At 52.6% G+C, this 21,924-nt stretch overlaps 1 protein-coding gene across 3 annotated transcripts; it reads right to left on the bottom strand.

Annotated features, from left to right (window-relative positions):
* Positions 1–220: 220 nt before the first annotated feature.
* On the bottom strand, positions 221–20,927 carry EML2 (EMAP like 2). Of its 3 annotated transcripts, none has more exons than XM_024768467.1 (19): positions 18,773–18,819; positions 18,211–18,239; positions 17,874–18,003; positions 14,728–14,877; positions 13,973–14,042; positions 13,762–13,872; positions 12,610–12,705; positions 11,587–11,721; positions 10,620–10,719; positions 8,242–8,396; positions 7,961–8,086; positions 6,112–6,243; positions 3,996–4,063; positions 3,635–3,723; positions 3,300–3,397; positions 2,715–2,802; positions 2,056–2,151; positions 820–950; positions 221–494 (listed from the first exon to the last, which is right to left on the bottom strand). In XM_024768467.1, exons 1-19 carry the CDS (start codon positions 18,790–18,792, stop codon positions 369–371), a joined length of 1,950 nt encoding a protein of 649 aa, XP_024624235.1. In that variant the 5' UTR covers positions 18,793–18,819; the 3' UTR covers positions 221–368. The 3 variants fall into 3 exon arrangements, 2 of the variants coding, with proteins under 2 accessions (XP_024624235.1, XP_024624237.1); XM_024768469.1 differs by having other exon boundaries at positions 18,717–18,793; XR_003006316.1 differs by lacking the exons at positions 221–494; positions 3,300–3,397; positions 18,773–18,819 and adding exons at positions 20,172–20,276; positions 20,461–20,584; positions 20,677–20,927.
* Between the last annotated feature and the right edge of the window lie 997 nt (positions 20,928–21,924).

Here is a 21,924-nt window from a genome sequence, read left to right as displayed (position 1 = left end):
CACACACCTCATACATATACACCTATAGACACAATCTATGGACACACCATATACACAGACCCTGACACTCCACCTCAGTGCACGTGTTTTTATTTCCGGATGATATAAAATAATAAACTTAAAAAACACCCCAAACCAAACACCCTAATGGCTCCCCCAAAGCAATGTGACCCCTTTTCCCACCCCAATAAATAGAGACTTCTGTCTGCCAGTCCACCCTCCCACCCCCATAACCCCCTTTGCTATAGACATACTCTGGGTATATATTACTCTACTCGGCAATAGACATCTCCCGAAAATAGAATTCCAATACTGCCACCTGACTCTACCTGGGCCCCATGTTCCTGGGAACCCCCCCACCTGCCAGTTCAGACCACCCGCCACTGCAGCACGCTGGTGTCCTTGCCCCCTGTGGTCAGGGCCACACTGTCATCCCACAAGAAGGCCACATTTGTCACATGGCTGCTGTGTCCGCCGTATTTGTGGCTGAGAGCCTGTGATATGGAAAGAAGGAAGTGAAAGGAAGTCATCTGTCTTGTTCACTGCTGTATTCCCTGGGCCCAGGCATTCGGTAAGTGCTCAATAAATATTTCTTGAGTTAATAGGAAAAAGAACCAAAGATCTCACAATGCAGATGCTCAGACCTTTAGCACTACAGACTTGGTAATTTATCGACTTTCAAGTTAAGAAAGGCCCCTGGGATCAAGCCACTGCCCTCCTTGTACAGCTGGTGAAACTGGGATCCAGAAAGGGCTGCCTTAATCCTGCCTGCAGTGCTGCTTGGTACCTCCACCCTGCCAGCCCCCCAGAGGGACTCACTCGAGGCTGACAGCAGGGGTAGCTAAACAGGTGGACTTTGCCAAAGTCATCAGCTGAAGCCAGCAACTTCCCATCATGGGAACGGGCCACGGCATTGATGTCAGTACCATCTGCTCCCTCAGACCAGATCCCTGCGGGCAAGATTGGGGGTGGCTGGTGGTAAGATGGCAGCTGGGGCCAGGGACCCCCAAGGCGAGTAGGCCCCAGCCCCAGCCTCCCTGCCTCTCTCTCACCTAGCCCGTCTCTAGCCGGGGATGAGAATTGGAATAATCTTTTGGAAATGCTTATCTGACCCTATCCCTCTATAGCTCAAAGCCCTCCCATGGGGAATTCCCTGGCGGTTCAATGGTTAGGACTCCACGCTCTCACTGCCAAGGGCCTGGGCTCAATCCCTGGTCAGGGAACTAAGATCCCACAAAAAAAAAAAAACCCTCCCATGGCCCAGGCTTCTCGCCATGACCCCCAAGCTCTGCCTTGTCCCCCACACTGCTCCTGCCTTGTCCTTACCAGTGCTTCCCTTGAACTCTGCAATGATTTAGCCATCCTGCCTTCTTGCATTTCTCCAAATACCAAGCTCTGTCACCTCTAGGCTTTTATACATGGCTATTATTCTCTTTGCCTAGCCACTGCTTTCCTTCTTCACCACCCTAGAACCTAACTCCTCATCCTGCAGATCCAGTTCGGATGTCCCTTCCTCCAGGAAGCCCTCCCTGACTCCCTCCTAGGCTGGGGCCAGGTGTCCTCTCTGGACTTCCTTGTCCCAGCCCAGTCTACTCTGGGTGGTCTGGGGACAGGTCTCCCTCTTCCACTGGACTGTGAGACCCATGATGGCAGGGTCAGGGCTGTCGTGGTCACCACTGGGTCTTAGCACTGCCCAGCTGGGCACACAGGTGCTCAGGGGGTATGTGTTGAGTGCATTAATGCCTGAATGAATGGGTGACTGGGACACAGGCTGTGTGAATCTCCCTGGGCCAGGTGACACCCCCAATTGTTCTCATTTCATTACAGTTCCAAGGGATCTGAGTAGTCACCTCACCCTAACCTTTCCTCTTATTTCCAAGGGATCTGAGTAGTCACCTCACCCTAACCTTTCCTCTTATACAAATACCGCTGCTCACATGTCTAAAGGAATGAGTTTCCCACCTTAGAGGTAATAAGAGACTGTGAAAACCACCAGTCAGGGATGTTTCTTGGAACTCCTGTCCTCAGCAAGACTTTCCCCATTCCAGAACTTACCAAACACGCCAAAACCCAGGACACAGGTAGCCGTGGCCCATTCCACGTTCCTCACAGCATCTGCAGTAGTGATCTGCTTACAGGTAGCTGGGTCCCCTGGGGCAGAAAATGGGAGGAGGTGTTCAGAGCAGAAAGAACTACTGGGAATTCCCTGGCGGTCCAGTGGTTAGGACTCCGCGGTTCCACTGCAGGGGGCACGGGTTCGATCCCTGGTCGGGGAACTAAGATCCGGCAAGCTGCGCGGCGCGGCCAAGAAAACCAAAAACCAAAAACCAAACGGAAAGAACTACTGACTTAATTCATCCATTCCACAGACAATGGGCACTGAGGTCCGACACAGGAGGCTAATTCTACCTCTCCAGACTGGTGCTAGATCCTGGGTGGTGACATCTCAAGACGAGAGCAGGGGTATCTGCTTAGAAACCTGTACCCCAGCCATCCAACCCGGAGGGGGAGGAACTGGTTAAAAGTTGGGTCCACCAGGGAGGAAACCAGAAGCCAGGAGACCAGCCAATCAGATCAACCCCTGAATAAAACAGCCAGAGGAGAAGGGACTTGAAGGCCCTGCTTCCCCTTCCAGAACCCAGGGAAGGCTATGCAAATCGCACACGCAATAGAGAGGCTGAAGGAGGAATGCCTTTGGGTTTCAGAGAACTCACAGTACAGAATCTCGTAGTCCCCAGAGTTGGTGACGAAGCAGCTGCTGTCCTGGGCCCAATCCAGGTGGGTGATAAAACTGGAATGGCCCTGCAGGGGAGGGAAGGGGCGGAGTTAGAGCTGGAGCGGGTAGGATCAGACCAGGATGGGTGGAAGTCAAAATACAAAGGTAGGGTGAAAACACAGGGGGTCTCGAGGAAAGATACACAAGCCTTTGGGGTGTGGGGACGGGGCCACACTATCATGGGCGGGGCCAGACTGTGATGAGCGGGGCTAGACAAATAGGGCTTAGAACACAAGGGGGAGTTTAGAACAAGTGGGCAGAGCTAGACACGGAGGGGCGGGCTTCGACTGCAAGGGGCTGGGCTACACAGAGGGTGTGCTTAGAACGTGAGGGGCGGGGCTACACATAGGGACGGCCTTTAAACACAGGAGAGGGTAAATGTGTGGGCGGGGCTAAAACTCCTTGAGGTGACCAGGGCAGTCAGTTGAGTGTTGAAGATGTGCGCCCTTGAGGTAGAAAACTGGTTAATTCTGCACCCCCTGGACGGGGTGGCGGCGCGGGCTGGGGGCCACTGCCCACTCACCGAGCACTTGCCCAGGCGGCTGACCTTGCGGCCGCCCTGGTCCACCGTGTACAGGTACACCAAGTTGTCGTGGGAGCCCACGGCCAGGTACGCCCCGTCTGGGGGAGGGGGAGGGGGCTATGAGGAGGCACCCAGGCTCTACCCCTCCTCTCTCAGATTCAGCCCCCCACTATCCCAGACTCCTCAGTAGTCCCAAGTTCCATCCCTGCCACAGGCCTGGCCCCGCCCTTAGGCCGTGCCACACAGACTCCACCCCTTCCCCCTGCCAGTAACTCTTGAGCTTCAGTTCCCAGGCCTGGCCTCTCCAAGGTCCCCTCCCCGGCCCCGGCCCTTACCTGGAGAAAAGCTGACCACTGAGATCTGTTCATTCCCATCTGTATGGATGGCCACCAGGTCATGGGTCTCCGTGTCCAGCAGCAGCCATCTTTAAGGAGAAGGCATGGTGGGAGAGGAGGGGTAAGCTGATCTGGTAGAGAAGGGTGGCAATCTGTGGGGCCTGAGGGAAGGACCCCAGAAAAGATTAGGGAGAGAGGCTGACTCCAGAGGAATGTTGGGAGATCAAGGCCTGGTAAACAGTTGGTACCTAATTATCATTCTCTGTAAGCTTTGGGGCAGTAGGGAAGGCAGGGGGAGGTGATCAAGGGATAGTGCCTGGGGGGCGCAGAGAAGCCCTCCCCAAATGCCCATCAGCTTTACCTGCCCGTCGCCGTGCCAATGGCCAGGACACAGCCACTGGGGTGGAAGCCAGCAGAGTAGGCCGGGTCCTGAGGAGGGAGAGAAGAGGAAGGGCTGGGAGCTGGGGTCCCCCTTCCATCTGGCCCACACTTCCCCAGCCTCAGAGGCAACTCTCAGCCTGGCATGAGGGCTCTCACCTCCCTCTGTTGCCCTCCAGTAACCTGCTGCTGCAGATGCTCTGGAAACCACTCTCTCCTTTCCTTTAACATGTCAGCTCGAAGAGAAAATATTCCTCCTTTCACTGTTGACTCTGGATCCTTTTTCACTCCTGTTTTAACCTCCCACAGCTTTATAAACCCAAGATGATTTCCTTAGGGACTTTTCTACTAGTGAGATCGTTGGGACAAAGGCTATCCATATTTTTAAGGGTTCTGATATATCACGCCAATTTGCTTTCCCTTATAAAATTATATTGACTTATCATTAGGCTTGTCTGAGTGCCTGTTTCCCCATATCTTTATCTAACTCCTAGCACAAAATTTTTAAATTTCAGGGGCATTTGGTTGATTTGCAGGCAACAGAGCACCATGGAATCAGACGTGGTTTGAAACTGTGGCCCTGACACTTCCTCGTTATGTGACATCAAATAACTTTCCCCATCGTGGCCTTGGTTGCCCCAAACGGAGAACATCAATACACACTCCCCAGGACTGTTATAAGCAAGGTGTAAAGTCCTTAGAATGGTAAGCTGGTGAGTAAGATGGCCTACAGGAAGCACTGAATAAAGGTCAGCTATGATTGTAATTACGAACGGCAAGTGATTTTACCTTTCTGGGCCCATTTCCTGATTTTACCTTCCTGTTTCTGGGCGATCCATCGTCTCTACTGCCTTGTGGAGGTTGGGGTGGGGGGGAGTTAAGAAGACAATGTGGGTAAAGTGCTAAGCCAATGTCAGGCATGGTGGGCAGACTGCCCAAATCAGAATAACCCGAGGGAGCTTGTTCTTCTTATAAATTGCAGATTTCTGGGACTAAACTCAGACCTCCTGAACCAGACTTCCCATGCTTGGGACTCAGGATTCTATGTTTCTAACAACTCAGGGGGTTCTTATGCCCTGGCTAGAGAACTGCTGTGCTGAGCACAGGTCCTGGCATATAGTAGGTGCTCAATTAGGCAGCCAGAGTGAGGATTATTATACATGGCCCTAATAATTTCCGGGGTACACCATCCCTGACTCCTAGAAGTTCAAAGGCCATCAAGTGTTCCAGGATCATAGGTAACCCTGGATTCCTGGAGCAAAACCTCAAAGGGTGGTGTGGGGAATATGATGACTGACCTTCTACCATACAGGCAGGAGAGCTTAAAAACTACATTGCCCAGAATCCCTTGTAGCTAGGGTTGGCTGTGATTTGGGTCTGACAATCAGCTGCACCATTGTGGGCTCTGGAAGGTACGAGGTGGAGGCCCCGCTCTGCCACTTCCACTGATCAGTTGGGTTGTGAAAGCAATAGCATTTGCTATGCTGGTGAGCAGTCACTAGCCTTGAGAGGCAAGGGCACAGAGTATCTGTTTTTGGCCAGTGTAAATGTAGCCAGCATTGGGTCACTCTAGAGCAAGATAGTCCAACTGAACCTTCTGCGATAATGGAGATGTTCTCTATCTGCACTTTCCAATATGGTAGCCACTAGCCACATGTTTGGAATGTAGCTAGTGCAATGGAGAAACTGAATGTTTAATTCTACTTACATTTAAAGTTAAGTTTGAATAGCCACATGTATTGGACAGCATAGCTCTAGAGCCAACACTTGAGTGACCACAGCATCCTGGTTCCTGGATTGCAGTTACAATGACAGCATTTTCTTGAACTCAGTGGTTCCTGACTCCCCAACTTCCTGGCTGTGGCAGAGGCAGCAGCTCCTCTGGCAGGTCAGTTCTGTGGTGCTGTTCTGGGCTTCTTTCCAGTCAAGAACTCACTCCTCTAGCACTTCTAAGTGAGTTTGTAAGCACCCAGTTCCCTGCATTAAATCTCCTTCTGCTTAAAGACGCCAAGTGTGGCTTCCATTTGATGCACTGAACCCTGACACACTGAGACAAGTCGTTCTGTTAGAATGGCGTGTCAAGTCCCCCATCCCCTTACCTCGATGATCCTACTCCACAGGGGCTGGTGGGACTCCACGCTCCACAGATGCACCAACTTATCCTGACCACATGTCACAAATTGTCCCCGGCTGGGGTGTGTGGCCAGGCCCCACAGCTCTTCCACGTGGCCCTGGCAGAAAGGAGAGATGACAGCATGGAGACTGCCAATCCAGGCCTTTCCTCTGCATCCCCCACCTCCCCAAAGTCTGATGCCAGAAAGAAGTGCTGGACTAGCCCCAGCAACACACTCTCCCCACAGGTTACCCAGGGAAGACCCTTTCCCCAGTGTATCTGAAGGAGGCTGTGATTGGGCAGACCCCTGCCCCAGTGTGGGGCTCGAGGCAAATGTTGCCCCTCCCCCCAGGTCTCTGCTTTCCAGTGTACACAATGGGAGGCAAGAGACATGATGAGTAGGAGCTTGACTTTGGGAGACAGATGGCGCCCAGCAGGCTGTAGGAACCCATGAAGGGTACTCAGCCTGGTGAGTCTGACTGCAGCTCTCTCTTATTGACTGTGGCAGTCACCTGGGCAGATGACTTCTCCTTGGAGCCTCAGTTTCATCTTCTGTAAAATGGAACCAATCACTGTATGTGGTTCATGGCATTTTTCTGCTCACTCAAATTATGGATGGAAAGTGTGAATAGATGGAAAGTGTATGAGGCTGGTACAAAATGCTCACCAAATGGAAGTGGCTGACTATTATCAGTAGTGATAACATACACTATTAATATATAATTAAAGTAATTAACAATGATAATCAACAGAATTATAATTATTGATATTAGTATAATGATTAATGTTAATAAATAATATAAAGCTAGTAATATATTAATAATATAATTAATACTAAATAATATTGATACTATTATTAGAGGTCTTTAAGGTCCATTCTGGTCTTGGGACCCCTAGGAAATCCCTCTAGCCCTTGTTTTTCCTCATCTTTTTCCATGGAAACAAGAGCCAGAGAGGGGGAATCTAAATGCAGCTGCTGTACGGATCTCAGCTACCATGCAAGAGGTAAAATGCATGTCAGGAGTGAAGGAAGGGGCGGGGGGGGTCACTGAACAAGAAGTAATTTTGGCCAAGACTCTTTGAGCCCTTACTCTGTGCCAGGCACCATTCTAAATGCTGTGCATGAATTGACTCATTGAATCCTTACAAAACCCCATGAGTCAGTTCTATTATTCTCCTGGTTCACAGAGGCACAGAGAGGTTATTTACTTGCCTCATATCACACAGCGAGTGAGCAACAGGGCTGTGCTTCGATCCCAGGGTTTTTTTTGGCCGCACCATGTGGCTTGCAGGATCTTCCCTGACTACCAGGGATCGAACCCAGGCCCCCAGCAGTGGAAGTGCAGAGTTCTAACCACTGGACGGCCAGGGAATTCCCCTAGTAGGCTGGGTTTTTTACTTGGATGTGTGGTAGGGTTCTGGCCCACGAGGATGAAGGAATGCGCATCTGAGAAGACTCCAGAGGGTCTTCCTAGATCCTTGTAGCTGAAGACCTGGGAGGTGTGTGGCTCAAGGCCTGTGTGACAACCTGCCAGGGCACTTACAGAAATGGACACCAACCTGACCAGCAGGGGGCAGCACAGCTGGAGCAGGGCCCTGGGACCCCTCTGCTGTGCTACCAGTTAACCCATTGCTGGACCATGGGGTGTTCTGGGGTGGGGTTATGTGTCAGGAGCAGTTAAAGGGAAGGTAAGTGGTGTTTACCAGGCCAGAGGATAAGGGATGGGGCAGGGAGGTGAGGTGAAATGGGAGTGGGAAGAGAGGAGGAATGAATGGTACAGAGGAGAGAAGAGAGGTGGGTGGGGAGGGAGCAGGGCAGGTGCAGAAGAGCTCACCTGGATGAGCAGCGAGAAGCCAGTGTGGACAGAGCCCTGCAGGATGGAGTTGCGGGTGGTCCCCACGTACAGCGTGTCACCCCGGCCCTCTGCCACGGTCCGCACGGGGCCGAAGTCCTCGGGGACCTGAGTAGGCAAAGGGGGGTGGGGGGTAGGCAGATGAGTGTAGGGCACACGCAGAGGTGGGGTTGGGGGGTGGGGGAGACAGGCTGGGAGAGCAGGGTCTAGTATTAGTGGGGTGGGAGGAGGTATCCTCACCTTCATGAGCCTCTCCCCCTCACCTCCGCCTCCTGCAGCTTGCTGTAGTCGGAACCCCAGAGGATCACCCGCCGATCGCGGCCCCCTCCTGACACCAGCGTCCCGTCCCGCAGGGCGCAGAGCCCAAACACGCCGCCATCGTGGACACCCAGCAGGGCCTGTGTGATACGGTTCCCACCTGCAGGGTGGCCAGGGGCAGAGGTCAGCATGGGGAAGCTCCCCCATACTGACCCCAGAAAACACCTCAAACTCTCAATCCTACATCCAGCCATTCACTCAACTTTTCTTCTACCCAGCCTTCCACCCACCCATCTACTCAACCACCCATCTATTCAAATACCCTATCATCCATCTAATAAACCATCTGAAGTAACATCTACCCATCCACCCTTTGATCCTAACCCTAACCCACTTACCCACCCATTCATCCACTCACCTATCTACTGGTCTGTCCATCCATCTATCTACTCACCCATCCAATTACCCATCCATCCAGCCATCAACGCTTCCTTCCTTCTATCCATCCATCAATCCGCCTCTCATCCATTCATTCACCCTCTCTTTCATCTGACTACCCACTCACCAGTCAATCCATCCTTCTATCCAAACATCCACCCATTTTCCATTTTTTTTCCTATCCATCTACCCATTCACCCATCTATCCACTCATCTGTCAACCTAACCATCACCATCGGTTCATCCATCCATTCAGTCAACAATTATTAAACTAGCATTGACTCTGGGCCCAGCCTCATGCTGGGTGATGCTGGGTACTGATGAAGGCAACCTCAGATCCTACCCTCACAGGGATCACAGTCCAGTTTCAGAGACAGACCTACTACCAGTCAGTGACGACCCAACATGGCTGGGGCTGGGATGGGGAAACCCAGGAGACTGTGGGATCCCAGAGTGGGCACCTACCCTGGTGGGCCAGGGAGGGCTTCCTGGAGGAGGGGACAGCTGAGCAAGGATCTGAAGGTTGAGTAGGAGTTGGCTAGGACAACAGAGGGTAGAAAAGTGTTCCAGGCAGAAGGAACAACATGTGCAAAAGGCAGAGAGAACATGGACTATTTAGGAAACTAAAGAAATCTGGTGTGACCAAGTATAACATGCAAGGGACAAGAGAAAGCAGGGCCAGACCATGCATGGCCTCATTGAGGAATCCGGACCTTGCAGACCTCAGTGAGGAATCCAGACCTTATTCTGAGGGATCTGAACTGTGTAGTAATGGAAGGGTTCAGCAGGGGAAGGATAGGGTCAGATTTACATTTGGTTCTGACAACAAACTGAATTGGAGGGGACAAGACTGAAGGCCCGGGAACCAGGGAAGAGGCTGGGGCAGGGACTAAGTGGAGAGGAAGAAAAAGCAACTCTCTTCAATTCCATCCTTCCAGGCTCAGAAGTGGTGCCACGTGTACATACATCCTTTTGTCCACCTATCTTTCTAACCACCCACCCACCCAACATCCTGTAGCCCTGCGGGCTGGACCCAGTGGTGAGACTGGAGATATGGGAACCAATCAGACCAAGTCTCTGCCCTCAGAGAGCTTAGAGTCTGCTGGGAAAGACACACTGCCAATTATTCAGAGCTTATTTTCAGCTGTCTAATCTCAAGAAAAGCTCGAAACAACCGTGTGAGGGAGAGAGTATTATACCCATTTTACAGATGGGGCAACTGAGTCTCAGAAGGGAGCTGACTCTCCCAAGGCCACAGAGAGCACACAGCACCGCTGAGACCTGAACCCAAAGCCTGCCCAACTCCCAAACCCACTCCTCACTCACTACCCAAAGATGAATGGTTACCTCAGCCAATGGATTAACATGTTATGAAGAACTGATTGTTCCAGGAAGTGGTTTGATGACTGAGAAAACTCATTCATTCATTCATTCGTAACTTTACAGTCATCCACTGCCTGGGAAAAGACCTAGTCGTTTATTAACACAGTCGTCCGTTCTGGGGACAGCCATTCATATATTTATTTGTTCACTCACCTAATCACCCACCCATTAAGGACAGCATATTCATCTACTCATTCTTCTATTCACTGGGTAGGACAAACGCTTCATTCATTCATTAACTTTTTCATTCATTCATTGCTCTGGAACAAACCACCTCTCCATCCATCCGTCCATCCACACTGGGTTAACCCATTCATTTATAGCTCAAACTTGATCGCTGCCATGGGATTTGCAGAGGACAAGGGGAGGGAATAAGTGAAGATTTCATGCAGGTGGGGATACTGGAGCTGAGCCTTGATGGAGGTGTTAGAATTGGACAAGTAATGACTTGTATTGTTGTATCATACATTCCACATCAGCATGCTCCGAGAAAGGGACGCACAGCCAAAGGGAGTCAGGGAGGACCGGGTTGGGGAACCAAACAGGTGGGGCTGACACTGACCTTTGCCCCAGACATAGAGGTTCCCCCCAGAGTCCCCGGTGACCACATCGCCACCCTCCAAAAAGGTCACACACAGCACGTACTTCGGTTTCTCGTGTTTCTAAGGTGGGGGAGAAGGGGAAGGTGTCAGAGGGTCGCTGAAGCCGGGAGGCCTCCCAGAGCTCACCCATCACCCAGGACAATGGTCCAGGGGATGCCCTCCATGCTTTGGGGAGCGGCCCTGTGGGGAGCATCCTCATCTCCAATCCACCTCCATGGAGTGTCACGTTGCCTACAGACCACTTTCTGACCCACCCCGGACCCCCTTCCTCCCTCCTCTCTCTCCTCCCTGACTCCTGTCCCAGTCTCTGTCCTTCGTTCCCCTGCTGTCTTCCGCTTGGATTCCTCTCTCTCTGGTCCCTTGGTCTCCCCCTCTCTGCCCCTGCCCCTCTCCTCTCCTTCCCTCCCGCCCCCTCTTCTGTCTGTGTCCAGGTCCCTCACCCTGCCCCGCCCCACCCTCTTCTCATCTCAATATCTCCGTCTTCATCTCCATCTGAGCCTGGTGTTCTCAGGGCCTCCCCTTTTGGGGTAGAAGCCCCAACTCTCACCAAAGGCAAAGGAGCCCTGTCAGAGGTGTGCCTGCATCTTCTCTCCCAGGCCCTGTGCTTCCTGCTGTTTCTCTCTCTGTCTCTCTTGGCCAGTCAGCCTCTGACCTCGGTTTATCCAGAATATTGACAACCGCAGCAACCCATTTATTGAGCATCCACTATCTGCTAGGAGTCGCTATACTCTTCATCCCACTGAATCCTCACAACTTCAAAGAGTTAAGGTGGATCACGCCACTGGTATGGATAAGGGAACTGAGGCCCCAGCAGGCAATATCTCAGCATTCCTACAACCTCCAGCCCCTGGGGTATCTTCTTGTCTGCCTGGGTGTCCCTGCCAGCCTCCTTCAGGGCCAGCCTGTCCCAGTACCCCTGGCACTCACCTCAAAGAGGCCCTGCCGTTTGCTCATGCCGCCCCCTTCTAGGTTCCAGAAGTAGATGTGGGATTTCCCGCAGGTGATGAGCATGGTGGGGTCTGTGGGGTGGAAGGTGGCCACCAGCACGGCCTCATTGGAGCACTTTAGGGGGTGGGGGAGATTCTGAATGAGGACCTCAAAGCCATCGGGACCACGATACCCAACCCAGGAAGGACTGCCCTATACAACTGTGTGGGTTGTGCGCTTGCACACCCAACTTGCCTGTACCTCTCCTTTACGGGCAAACTAAAGTACAGGAAGCAGGGCCAGCCAGTGAAGCATTATTGTTTTCTTCATCAACATAATGGCAGGCACGAGAGCCCTTACTTTGTACCAAGCTCTGTGCCAAGTACTTAACGTCCATCAACTCATTTAACCCCACAGCACCCTGTAAGGTAAGGCTCATTAGCACCTCCCATTACAGATGATGAAGTGAGGCTCAGAGAGGGGAATTCACTTGCCTAAGGACACACAGCCAGATTGTGCCCAGAATCAAGTCACTGAGAGCCCAGCCTCTCAACTACTTCTCTTTCCCCAAGCCATGGGCCCCAATCCTAGGTCTCTTGCCCCCAGCCCAGAATAAGCACGTGACCATGGGCAAGTAGCTCTCCCCTCTACCATGCCTCAGGTTCCTCATCTGTAAAGCAGGTTATTGCCCGGAGATGCAAGTCAAGGTCTGTCTTGGACATCGCAGGACAGCAGAACCAGCAGCCACCTTGTACCGATCCTCCTGTTGGGCCTGGTTTGCCCACCCCATATGCCAACATCAAAGCCAAATTATCCCTACAAGGAAGATGCTACCATTATCCCCATTTTATAGATGAGGCAACTGAAGCTCCGAGAGGGCAAGCCACTTACCCAAAGTCACACAGCCAGCAAATGGCAAAGCCAGGATTTCAACATGAGTCTGATTCCAGACTTGTGAACACTGAGATCTGGCCAATCCCACAGGGAGACCCCAAGGAGAGGGGATAAGAAGGGTTACCTCACCTTGCCATCTGCCACCTTGGTCTCCTTGGCCCAGTCCCACACAGAAAGCATGTGATCGTTGGACTCATCTACCGCACAGAGGAGGTTGCCCCCATTCTAGGAAGAGGAGAGAGGATGGGGGAGGGGCAGGCAGGTCAGGATCCACCCCCTCCCTCCAACACCTTGCCCACTGGGGCATTAGCTACTCAGGCCTGTTTCACAGGCCCTGACCCAAGTCATGTGAAACACATGAAAATATACTCCCCGTCCAGGGCCACACACATTTTAAAGGCTGTTTATAATTTTCCTTTTGAAATGACTCCTCCCTAAGAATTTCCTCTAATTTCCCCTCAGCTACAATTTCTCTGCAAGTAGCCCGAGGTCAGGAATTCTTACTGAGAGCCTCTAATCTGCATTTTCCTATAGAATGACTTTTAGGGCTGTGAAGTTAAACAGTTAATAAAGTCGGGATGATGTTGCTTTTTTATACCTGTAGTTAAGTGCAGGTTAGTTTTGATTTTGCAAAGTTTTCCTTTCCCCTACATTTTGGCAACAAAATAGCTTTATTTCCCCAAAGTTCTCAAGTGTCTCCTCAGGTCTCAGAAAACCTGTGAGGTTCTTAAACTGTCTATGGGATGACAGGTTGTTTTTTATTCCCCGATCCATTGCAGCCAATACTCTGGTAAAATACAGTAAAACTGTAAAATATGATTTAAAAAAAAAAAAAAAAAGCCCACCACTCACACACTTGGATGTTGTGTGAATGTCAAATTGCTGGACAAATTCCTAAAGGCTAACTCTCGATTTCTGTGCTTATCTCCTCCATACCTGCCAACACCCACTTAGGATGGTACTAGGAGCCAGGGCTGCCCTAGACACAGGGCTTAAAATGCCTAAGGGTTAAGGACCCTTCCAGAATGAAAGGTGGTGTGAAAAAATAATGCAGAAAGTGTTAACTGACGTACAAAGGATCACTGAGGAGTTTCTCTGCGGAGCAATCATGACACATGGTCCCCTCGTAAGGGCTAATAGAGCAGGCCTGTGAGGCCACAAATGTGGGCACACAGCCTGGAGGGCCAGGGGGCGTGGCCAGCACCTGTGAGGCCATGATGAAGGTGTGGCCTCCAGCCCCAAGGGGCACCCGGGGCAGGCGAGGGATGGCACAGGACTTACAGATTTGGAAAAGCCCACACAGCACACAGCTCTGTCAAACACCCCCAGGCCCAGTACGTGTAAGGTGGAGAGGGAAACGGAGTCCCAGACGCGCACGTGGGGCAGCAGTGGCTGCAGGGAAGAGAGAGGCCGGTTACCTGGGGGGCCCAGCTTCCTGACCCACCCACGACTCCATCCCAGTCTCCAGGTCCTGCCCCCTCCACTCTGTTACCTTCCCCTCCTTAGTGGTGCCTGCCACCTGTCCAGTGGCGATGGTGACCATATCAGGGTGGACAGCCAGGCTGAGGAGAGAGAGGGCAGATGGACAGGGCTCAGCAGGGGGGTGCTCGCAGCACACCAGGACCCCTCCCACAGCAGGCCACAGTCTCGATGCCTGATTATTCATTCCGCAGTTTGCTTGAATGAGTTACTTAGTCAATAAACACTGATTCAGCTCTTCAGTAGCAATAAGGGTATACTCTCTGGGTACTCCGGCTCAGAAGCAAGACTCAGGCCTGCGTCTCTAACTCAAGTGCCCAGAGGGCTCAAGCCTGTACCACAAACGGTCAGGAGAACACACCCATTTAAAAGGGCTGTCAACAATAAAATAAAATAAAAGGGACTTCCTTGGAGGTCCAGTGGTTAAGACTCCAGGCTTCCACTGCAGGGGGCATGGGTTCGATCCCTGGTAGGGGAACTAAGATCCTACATGCTGTGCGGTGAGGCTAAATATAAAAAAATAAAGGGGCTGTCACCACAGGGCTCCAACACACTGTGGGATAGTCTGGGGTGCCCACTTGAAGTTTTCAAAAGAAGTGAAAAATTCAGGCATCTGAGTGAATTCACCGACATTTGACGTATTGATAATCAATCCACATTTTTTTCCCCCTGAATTCAGCCTGTTGGCCAGGGAAGGCCTGGCCCCACCCACCTCCCCTAAGAAGGTCCCAAGCAGGAAATATTTGGCATCCTCCTCCCAGGCCTCACCACTTGATGTCATCATTGTGTCCCAGGTAGTGCCGCTGCCTCTGCTCCTCCACACTGTATAGCACAGCCACAGAGGCCACGAAGTATACTATCTCCCCTGTTGGCAGCAGGTAAAGGTTGGCCCGGCAGTCTCGGCCACGGTAGCCATAGCTGGAGGTGCCCAGGGGCTGGTTAAAGAGCCTGTTTTGCATTGCATCTGCTGACTGACTCCCAGATGAAGGTCATCAGAGCTAGGTTTTCCTGTTTCCACTCTTACCCCTGTGGGAGGTTGAATGATGGTATCCCCCAAAAATATGTCCACCAAAATATTAACCCCTGGGAAGTGTGAAGGTAACCTTCCTTGGAAAAGGAGTCTTCGCAGATGTAATTAAGGATCTCAAGATGAGATCATCCTGGATTATCTGGATGGGCCCTAACTCCAGCAACAAGTGTCCTTATAAGGGACAGAGAAGAAAAGACACAGACACAGGGTGGGAGAAGGCGGTGTGAAGACAGGGATTGGAGTAAAGCAACTATAAGCCAAAGAACCCCAAGGGTTGCCAGTAGCCACCAAAAGCTGGGAGACAGACAGGGCCCTCTTCCTCATCTCTCCATGGCTCCCACACCTCCTTCAGATCTCTACTCAACTGTCAGCTCCTTGGAGAGGCCTTCCCAAGCCTCTCCCAAATAGTTCCCAGCTGTTTAAAACTGCAAACTGGAATTCCCTGGCAGTCCAGTGGTTAGGACTCAGCGCTTTCACTTCTGGGGCCTGGGCTCAATACTTGGTTGGGGAACTAAGATCCCACAAGTCGCGCCACGGCCAAACACAAACAAACAAAAAAAACCGCAAACTCACACACCCTCAACTGCCCCCATCCCCCTCCCTCTTCATATTCCTGCAGTACAGTCATCAGCATCCCACACGTTATCTGTTTATTTTGTGTCTCCCGAACTACAGTGTCTGCTCCAAGGGGGGCAGGGACCTCTGTCCATTTTGTTTACTGATGTACCCCTTGTGACCAGATCAGGGCCTGGTACACAGCAGACATGAGTTCAATATTTGTTGAAGGAATGTGACCCTCCTCTGTTCAGAACTTTCTGTGGCTCCCCAGTTCCCCTAAGACAAAGCCCAAGCTCCTCCACTGGCCTGGTTTGCCCCTCCCTGGCCTTAGCAGGGCTTCTGCCCTCCTTTGCTCTCTGACCTTGGAGTTTCTCAAAACACTAAGATCACTACTGTCACCCAGGTCTTGGCACTAACCTTCCCCTTTGCCTAGCACACGCTACCTGCCACCCTTCTCAGTTGCCCTGTCCTCAGATCAAGCTTCAGGCTCTCTTCCTCCGCTAGATTCATCCCACTTATCTGATCAATTTGTTAACGTCACCTATTCCTTAATGAGACTATCAGTTCCACAGTGGCCAAGACTGGGCTGTTTTGTTCTCTTCTACAACTCCTCCTCTGAGAAGCCTTCCCTGATGCCCAGGCTGGGTCAGCTGCCCTCTCTGGGTTCTCCCAATCCCAGCCTGAGTGGTCATTGTCACGGATTCTGTCCCCACACTGGACTGTGATTTGAGGACTGTTGGAACCCAGCCCTTAGCCCCAGAATGTTCAGGAAACATTTGAATGAATGTCGATATGTGTATCCCGACCCCACAGAAACTGCTTCACCCTGCAGCCATTTGGGGCTGGGGAATGAGGCCTATACTGACTGTTGCTATCTCAACTGCTTTTCTTTTGATGCTCACTTATCAAGCCCAGCTTGACATGACAGCATGGTATTCTTTGACTCCCGCGAATATTTCCAGCTGCCTTAAAGAGGCTCTGGGCTCCCACATTCATCCCTCCTCCAGAGCAGAAACCAAGGCCAAGAGAGGAAGACAGGGACTGGGTCCCTAAGATGCTGATCCCAAGCCCCAGTCTGCATTTTGGGAAAAGCCTGGGGCTCAGAATCAGAGCTCTTGCCTCAGATCTGCTGACTCCCTAGAACAGGGCTTGATATCCCCTCTCTTTTTTTTTTTAAATTTTATTTTATTTATTTTTTTATATAGCAGGTTCTTATTAGTTATCTATTTTATACATATTAGTCTATATATGTCAATCCCAATCTCCCAATTCATCCCACCAGCCCCCTCCCCCCTTGGTGTGCATATGTTTGTTCTCTATGTCTGGGTCTCTATTTCTGCCCTGCAAACCGGTTCGTCTATACCATTTTTCTAGGTTCCACATATATACGTTAATATATTTGTTTTTCTTCCTGCTTGGTCCCCTCTCTTGACCTCAGTTTCCTCATCTGGAAAGAAAAGGTAATAGTTCCCAACCTGCAGGCCTCAGAGAGCTCTCGGAGGCCACTTGTTGTAAAAATATATTCTCAATCCTACAAAAGAGAAGGATCACAGTATTCAACGTATTTATACTTGAAAGAGCTTTGAACAGTGCCTGGCATATAATAAGTGCTCAATAATGATTAGTTATTATTTTAATCAATCTCTGTTTATGGGGCCCATATGATGAGCACATTGTTTCACAGCCTTATGAATCTGAGATCACAACACCCATTTTTCAGAGGAGTCAACTGAGGCACAGAATGGCAAGGTGACTTGTCCAGGGTCACGTAGCCAGCCAGAGGCTGGGCTGGGGTTTCAACCCATTTCTGCCAGGCTCCAAAGACAGGGTTCTTAACCATTATCAACTTCTTCCATTTCTCAAATACACCAAGCTCACTCTGACCGCAGAGCCCTTAGACCTGCCGTGCCCTCTGTTCTTCCTAGGCTGGCCCCTGAATGTCCGATTCTCAGCTCAAATGCCCTCTCCTCAGAGAAACCCAGTTACTCCTCTCACTTGAGCTTAGTTTACTGTATTCCCAGACTGTGTGAGCTCAGGGAACACAGCCCACATGTAGACGAGGATGTGACAGATGGAGGGCGCTCAGCAAACATTTGCTCCTTGAATGAATCATAAAAGGTCATGTCAGCTAACCTGCCTTCCTCTGCTCCCTCCAGACTCCAGTTCTTCCTGACCGCTAAAGCCACAGAGGCCTGGAAAGTCCCACCTTCAGTACAAAGGCCCTCCCTCCAGCTGAAGTCCCACACCAGAAAGGCTCTGGTCCCTTCCAGGCTGGGGGCGGGTGGGTTGGGAGAAGTGGGAGGAAGAGATTAAAGCAAAAGGATACACCCAGTCCAGCTTGAGACGGCGGGAAGGCAGCTCGGAGCGTGTATCCAGGCTGTAGCTGGGTGCCAGCTCGTCGGGGATCAGCATGAGCACAGGGCGGCCCCTCAGGAACATTTTCACGGAGCCCTCCTCTGCCAGAACACCCCCAGAGGTCAGGTGCTGACGCCAGCCCCCAACCCTATTTCCTTTCCCCTTCCGACTTCACTTTTTTACTTTTTTAATTAGTAGAGGTGGGGAAAATGAGGCCAAAGAGGCAAAGGCCCAGCCAGTAGCCAGGCTTCCTGACCTCCAGCTCTGGCTTCTCACCCCAGGAAGCCCCACCCATTCTCCCTACTTACCCATGCTGAAGATAACTTCTTTGGTTTTGCTGTCAGGAAAGGGAAAAAAAAAAAAAAAAGAAAAGAAAAGAAAAGAAAGAAAGCCCTAATTAGCAGGCAAGTCAGAAATTGGGAGAAACCACTTCCCCACCCCAGCGCTCCCCGGAGGTATTTGATGAAAAATGGGGGCCGAGTAAGGAGCGGAGCGCTGCCTCTCTGCAGGCCGTGTGCTTTGCTCGGTTGATCTTGCAGAGCCTAAGACACAGGCCCAGAGAGGCAGTGATCGCCAAAGATCAAACAGCACGAAGTGGCAGGGACGCGATCCTGAAAGAGGAGCGTCACGGGTACCCCTCCCACCTAATCAGCACGGTTCTCCCAACGCTCCCCACCCCCAGTCCCACAGAGCCCCAAACTTCAAGCAGAGAGGGAAGAGGTGAGGGTTTAAGGGAAGGGGCGTGTCTCCAACTCCCTTTGCTGACGGAAGGTGGTGATGCCCGCGGGTCTGGGTCCCCGGAGAAGGGGGAAACCTGGGATCCAGATCTCGGTAGCGCGAGGAGGAGGGGGGTGTGCCAGAGAGTCTCACCCAGCTCCAAAGCTACTCATGGCGGCGGCTGGCGAAGCTTCGGGGCCGGGGGTGGAGCCGGGACCGGCTCCGCCGCTTCCGGCCCTGGGAGGCGCCCACGCCGCCGCGCCCTGCCCCGCCCTCCACTGCCAACCCCGTAGCCGGAGGGTCACACTGGGTCTCAGGTCCCTGGCTGCGGGTCCTGATACCAGGCTCTTTTTTGGGGGGAGGGAGAGTGTTTTTTGAGAACATGGACTCGGGGACGTGTCTGCCTGAGTTCAAACCCCAGCTCTGCCAGTTCCTAGCAGTGTGGACAAGTTGCCAAACCTCTTGCCTCGATTTCTTCACTTTTAAATTGGGGATAAAAAAAATACATACCTCTCGGGTGATTGCGAAGCTTAAATTAGTTAATTCATGTAACATGCCTTGCGTGGTGCCTAGCACATAGCTTCTGTACGTGTTTGCCATTATTTCAGTGAGGTTGAAATGTGTGATCTTTGACTCTGGTCCTGCCTTAGTCTGGTCCTGCCTTAGGCCGGACCCGCCAAGCCCTGACCACGCCCACTGCATCAGGACTCCACACTCAGGTTTTTACACCGCCCAGACCTTCAGTGTGGCCCGGGCTCTGGGAACTTGACCACGCCCAACATTCTGATCATACACACCTCTCCTTCCGATCCTGCCCCTGAACTGACAGCTCTCCATGGAACCGCCTACCCTCCTCAGGTCCGGTTAAACTTCAGACCGTGACCACTTTCACCTAGAGTCCCTTCAAGCCTACTGATATCTGCCCACGCCCACATATGACCACGCCCAACTTTCAAACCACGCCCATTTCCACCTGGCAGCGCCCCAGGCTCCCCTCCGCCCAGCTTCTTGCGTCGGACACTACGGCACCTGGTCTTAGCCCATTACCCCCACCCCAGATTCTGATTCTGCCCTGGCTAACCCTCTGGCCACACCCTCAAATTCCAATCACTTCCCTCCCTCTGATTACCCCATTTCCTGCAGAAACTCCTCTGAGGGTCCTGCCCTGGCTACATCTCTGAGACTCAACGGGGACTCTCCCCTTTACCTTAATTGCCACGCCCACAAACCTGGATCCTCCCTAACTTCTACTCCGGCTCAACCAAGAGACGCTAATCATCCACGATTCCTAGGTTCTAGTCCAGCCCCTTAATGCTTTGACCACGCCCCTCCATGTTGGTTCCGCGTTTCCATGCCTCCCAGTTCAACCACGCTATCTCAAGATTGGTCTCTCCGAGCCTCCGGCACTGTTTCCGCATTCTGAACTAGATGACCGCCCTTTAGGTTATCACCTCGTGGCCTGGGGCATCACCCTAAATACCCCATCCTTTTCCAAGCCTAACTGGGGTCCTGGCCCCACCCATTGTGTCACGACCCCGCTTCGGACACCTACCCTTCCTTTTTGGCGCTACAATTGCTGCTAGAGGATGTGGTGCGGCTGCGGGGGTCCTCGCGGCGCACTGAGGCGAGGCGCTCTGGTGACAAGTAGCGGCGGGCACTGCGAATAGAGAGCACGTAGGTAGGGGCAGAGCCCGCGAGGCCAGCAGGCGAGTGCCGGAGGCGAGCAAGAACTTCCCCGGACCTTCCACTGCTGGTGTTCGGACATATGAGTCCATCCGTTTCCACATAAACAGCCTCCGAGGTCTTGGAGGAAACTGGGGATCCTGGCTTCCGTGACTTACCTGCGCCCGGAGGTCGCCTCCTTTTTGGGGGAGGATGGGGACGTGGCATAGCCGCCCACGCGCCGCGGGGGTCCCGAGCCATTGAGGGGCGTCCTAGTGGGAAGACCTTTCAAGAGCTGACACACTAGAGGAATGGGGTTAGAGGACAGAAGGGGGTGAGTGTGAGGTCCTGGCCCCAGTCCCTCCCATCTCACCCCTCCAGTTTAGCGAAGATACCCGAGGCTGTGGTGCCTAGGCGCGGAGGCGCCCGGCCCTTGGGGGTGCCCCGCGCGCGCAGAGCAGCGCCTTGCTCCTCGCATGCCCGCAGGCGACGCAGCGCGTCAGCCAGCGCGGCCTTTAGGACCGCCAGCTCGTCTTCCTGCAGCTGCAGCCGCTGCTCCAGCGCCGACACGCGGTCGTCCACCTCCATCCCGCTCGTGCCCGACAAATTGTCATCTGGAAGGCAAGGGAGCGCTGGCTGCGGGGGGCCACCCAGCAGCTACAACGCCCGAGGTGAGATGTCCCTCCAGCCTTCCCCGGTCTAATCCTGGGGCGAGCCACGCCCCCTTCCTCTCCAGTAACCTGGGGCTGGGACGCTTGGATGTGGGCCAAGAAAAGGGGAAGGAAATCCCCATAGCTCTCAGCCCTTGTCCGCACACTCCTCTCTGCTGCAGCGCCCTGGAGGCGTGACCTTAGGGAAGTCCCCTCCTCTCTAACCTTCTAGGAGACTTCGAATCAAGAGCCTCTCGACTCTGGTTTTAAGATTCTATGACTAAGATGCTAAATACATATGAGTCATATCAACATTTTAAGGATGACAACCAACTTTTCGCTAGTGACACCAACATTCTAGAATTGATTCCCAATATTCTCTGACAAATATCAAGATTTTATCGCGGGTACTAACATTCCCTCTCTGTTTCTAAGACCTTCCAAGCCATAAAGGTCGTGCCTGGTCCCTCGCCTTCACATTCCCTCCTCACCAAGGGGTTCGACACACGAGCCTGCTGCAAGGACAGAGTTTCTGCGGCCCCTGACGGCAGATTTGGGAGTTGCAGGCAGCGCATCCAAGACCCGAGACCCACGGAAGGGAGATACCCGCGGGGATCTGACACGCAAGCTTTCTTCCCCGACCCGAGCTTCTCCCCTCTATTCCCCTCCTTTATTTGGCTTATGTACCCCATGCCCCTGATTCGGCTCTCCCTCTCCCCTCTAGGCCATGGGTGCAACCGAATAGCTCCTCCATCTTCAGCCCAATCGCCTGCCTGGCCTTGCCCGCCCTGCCCCCCACCCAGCTCCTCTCTGGTCGGGTGCCTGGACCTGCATTGGAAGGTGGGGGCCTCCCGAGGTCTGAGGGAGAGAGCTGTCAGGACTTGGAGCTCATAAGAGGAGGAATCTCAGGGTCCCGCTGGCAAAACGTTTGCAAAAGAGGAAACTAAGGACGGAGGTTGGGGAGCGTGCACTGATCACCAAAGGTCAAACAGC

The sequence above is a fragment of the Neophocaena asiaeorientalis genome, unplaced genomic scaffold (assembly GCF_003031525.2).
Source record: "Neophocaena asiaeorientalis asiaeorientalis breed wild unplaced genomic scaffold, Neophocaena_asiaeorientalis_V1.1 scaffold629, whole genome shotgun sequence".
NCBI classification, from domain to species: domain Eukaryota; kingdom Metazoa; phylum Chordata; class Mammalia; order Artiodactyla; family Phocoenidae; genus Neophocaena; species Neophocaena asiaeorientalis.
This window is presented reverse-complemented; position numbering and strand designations above follow the sequence as displayed.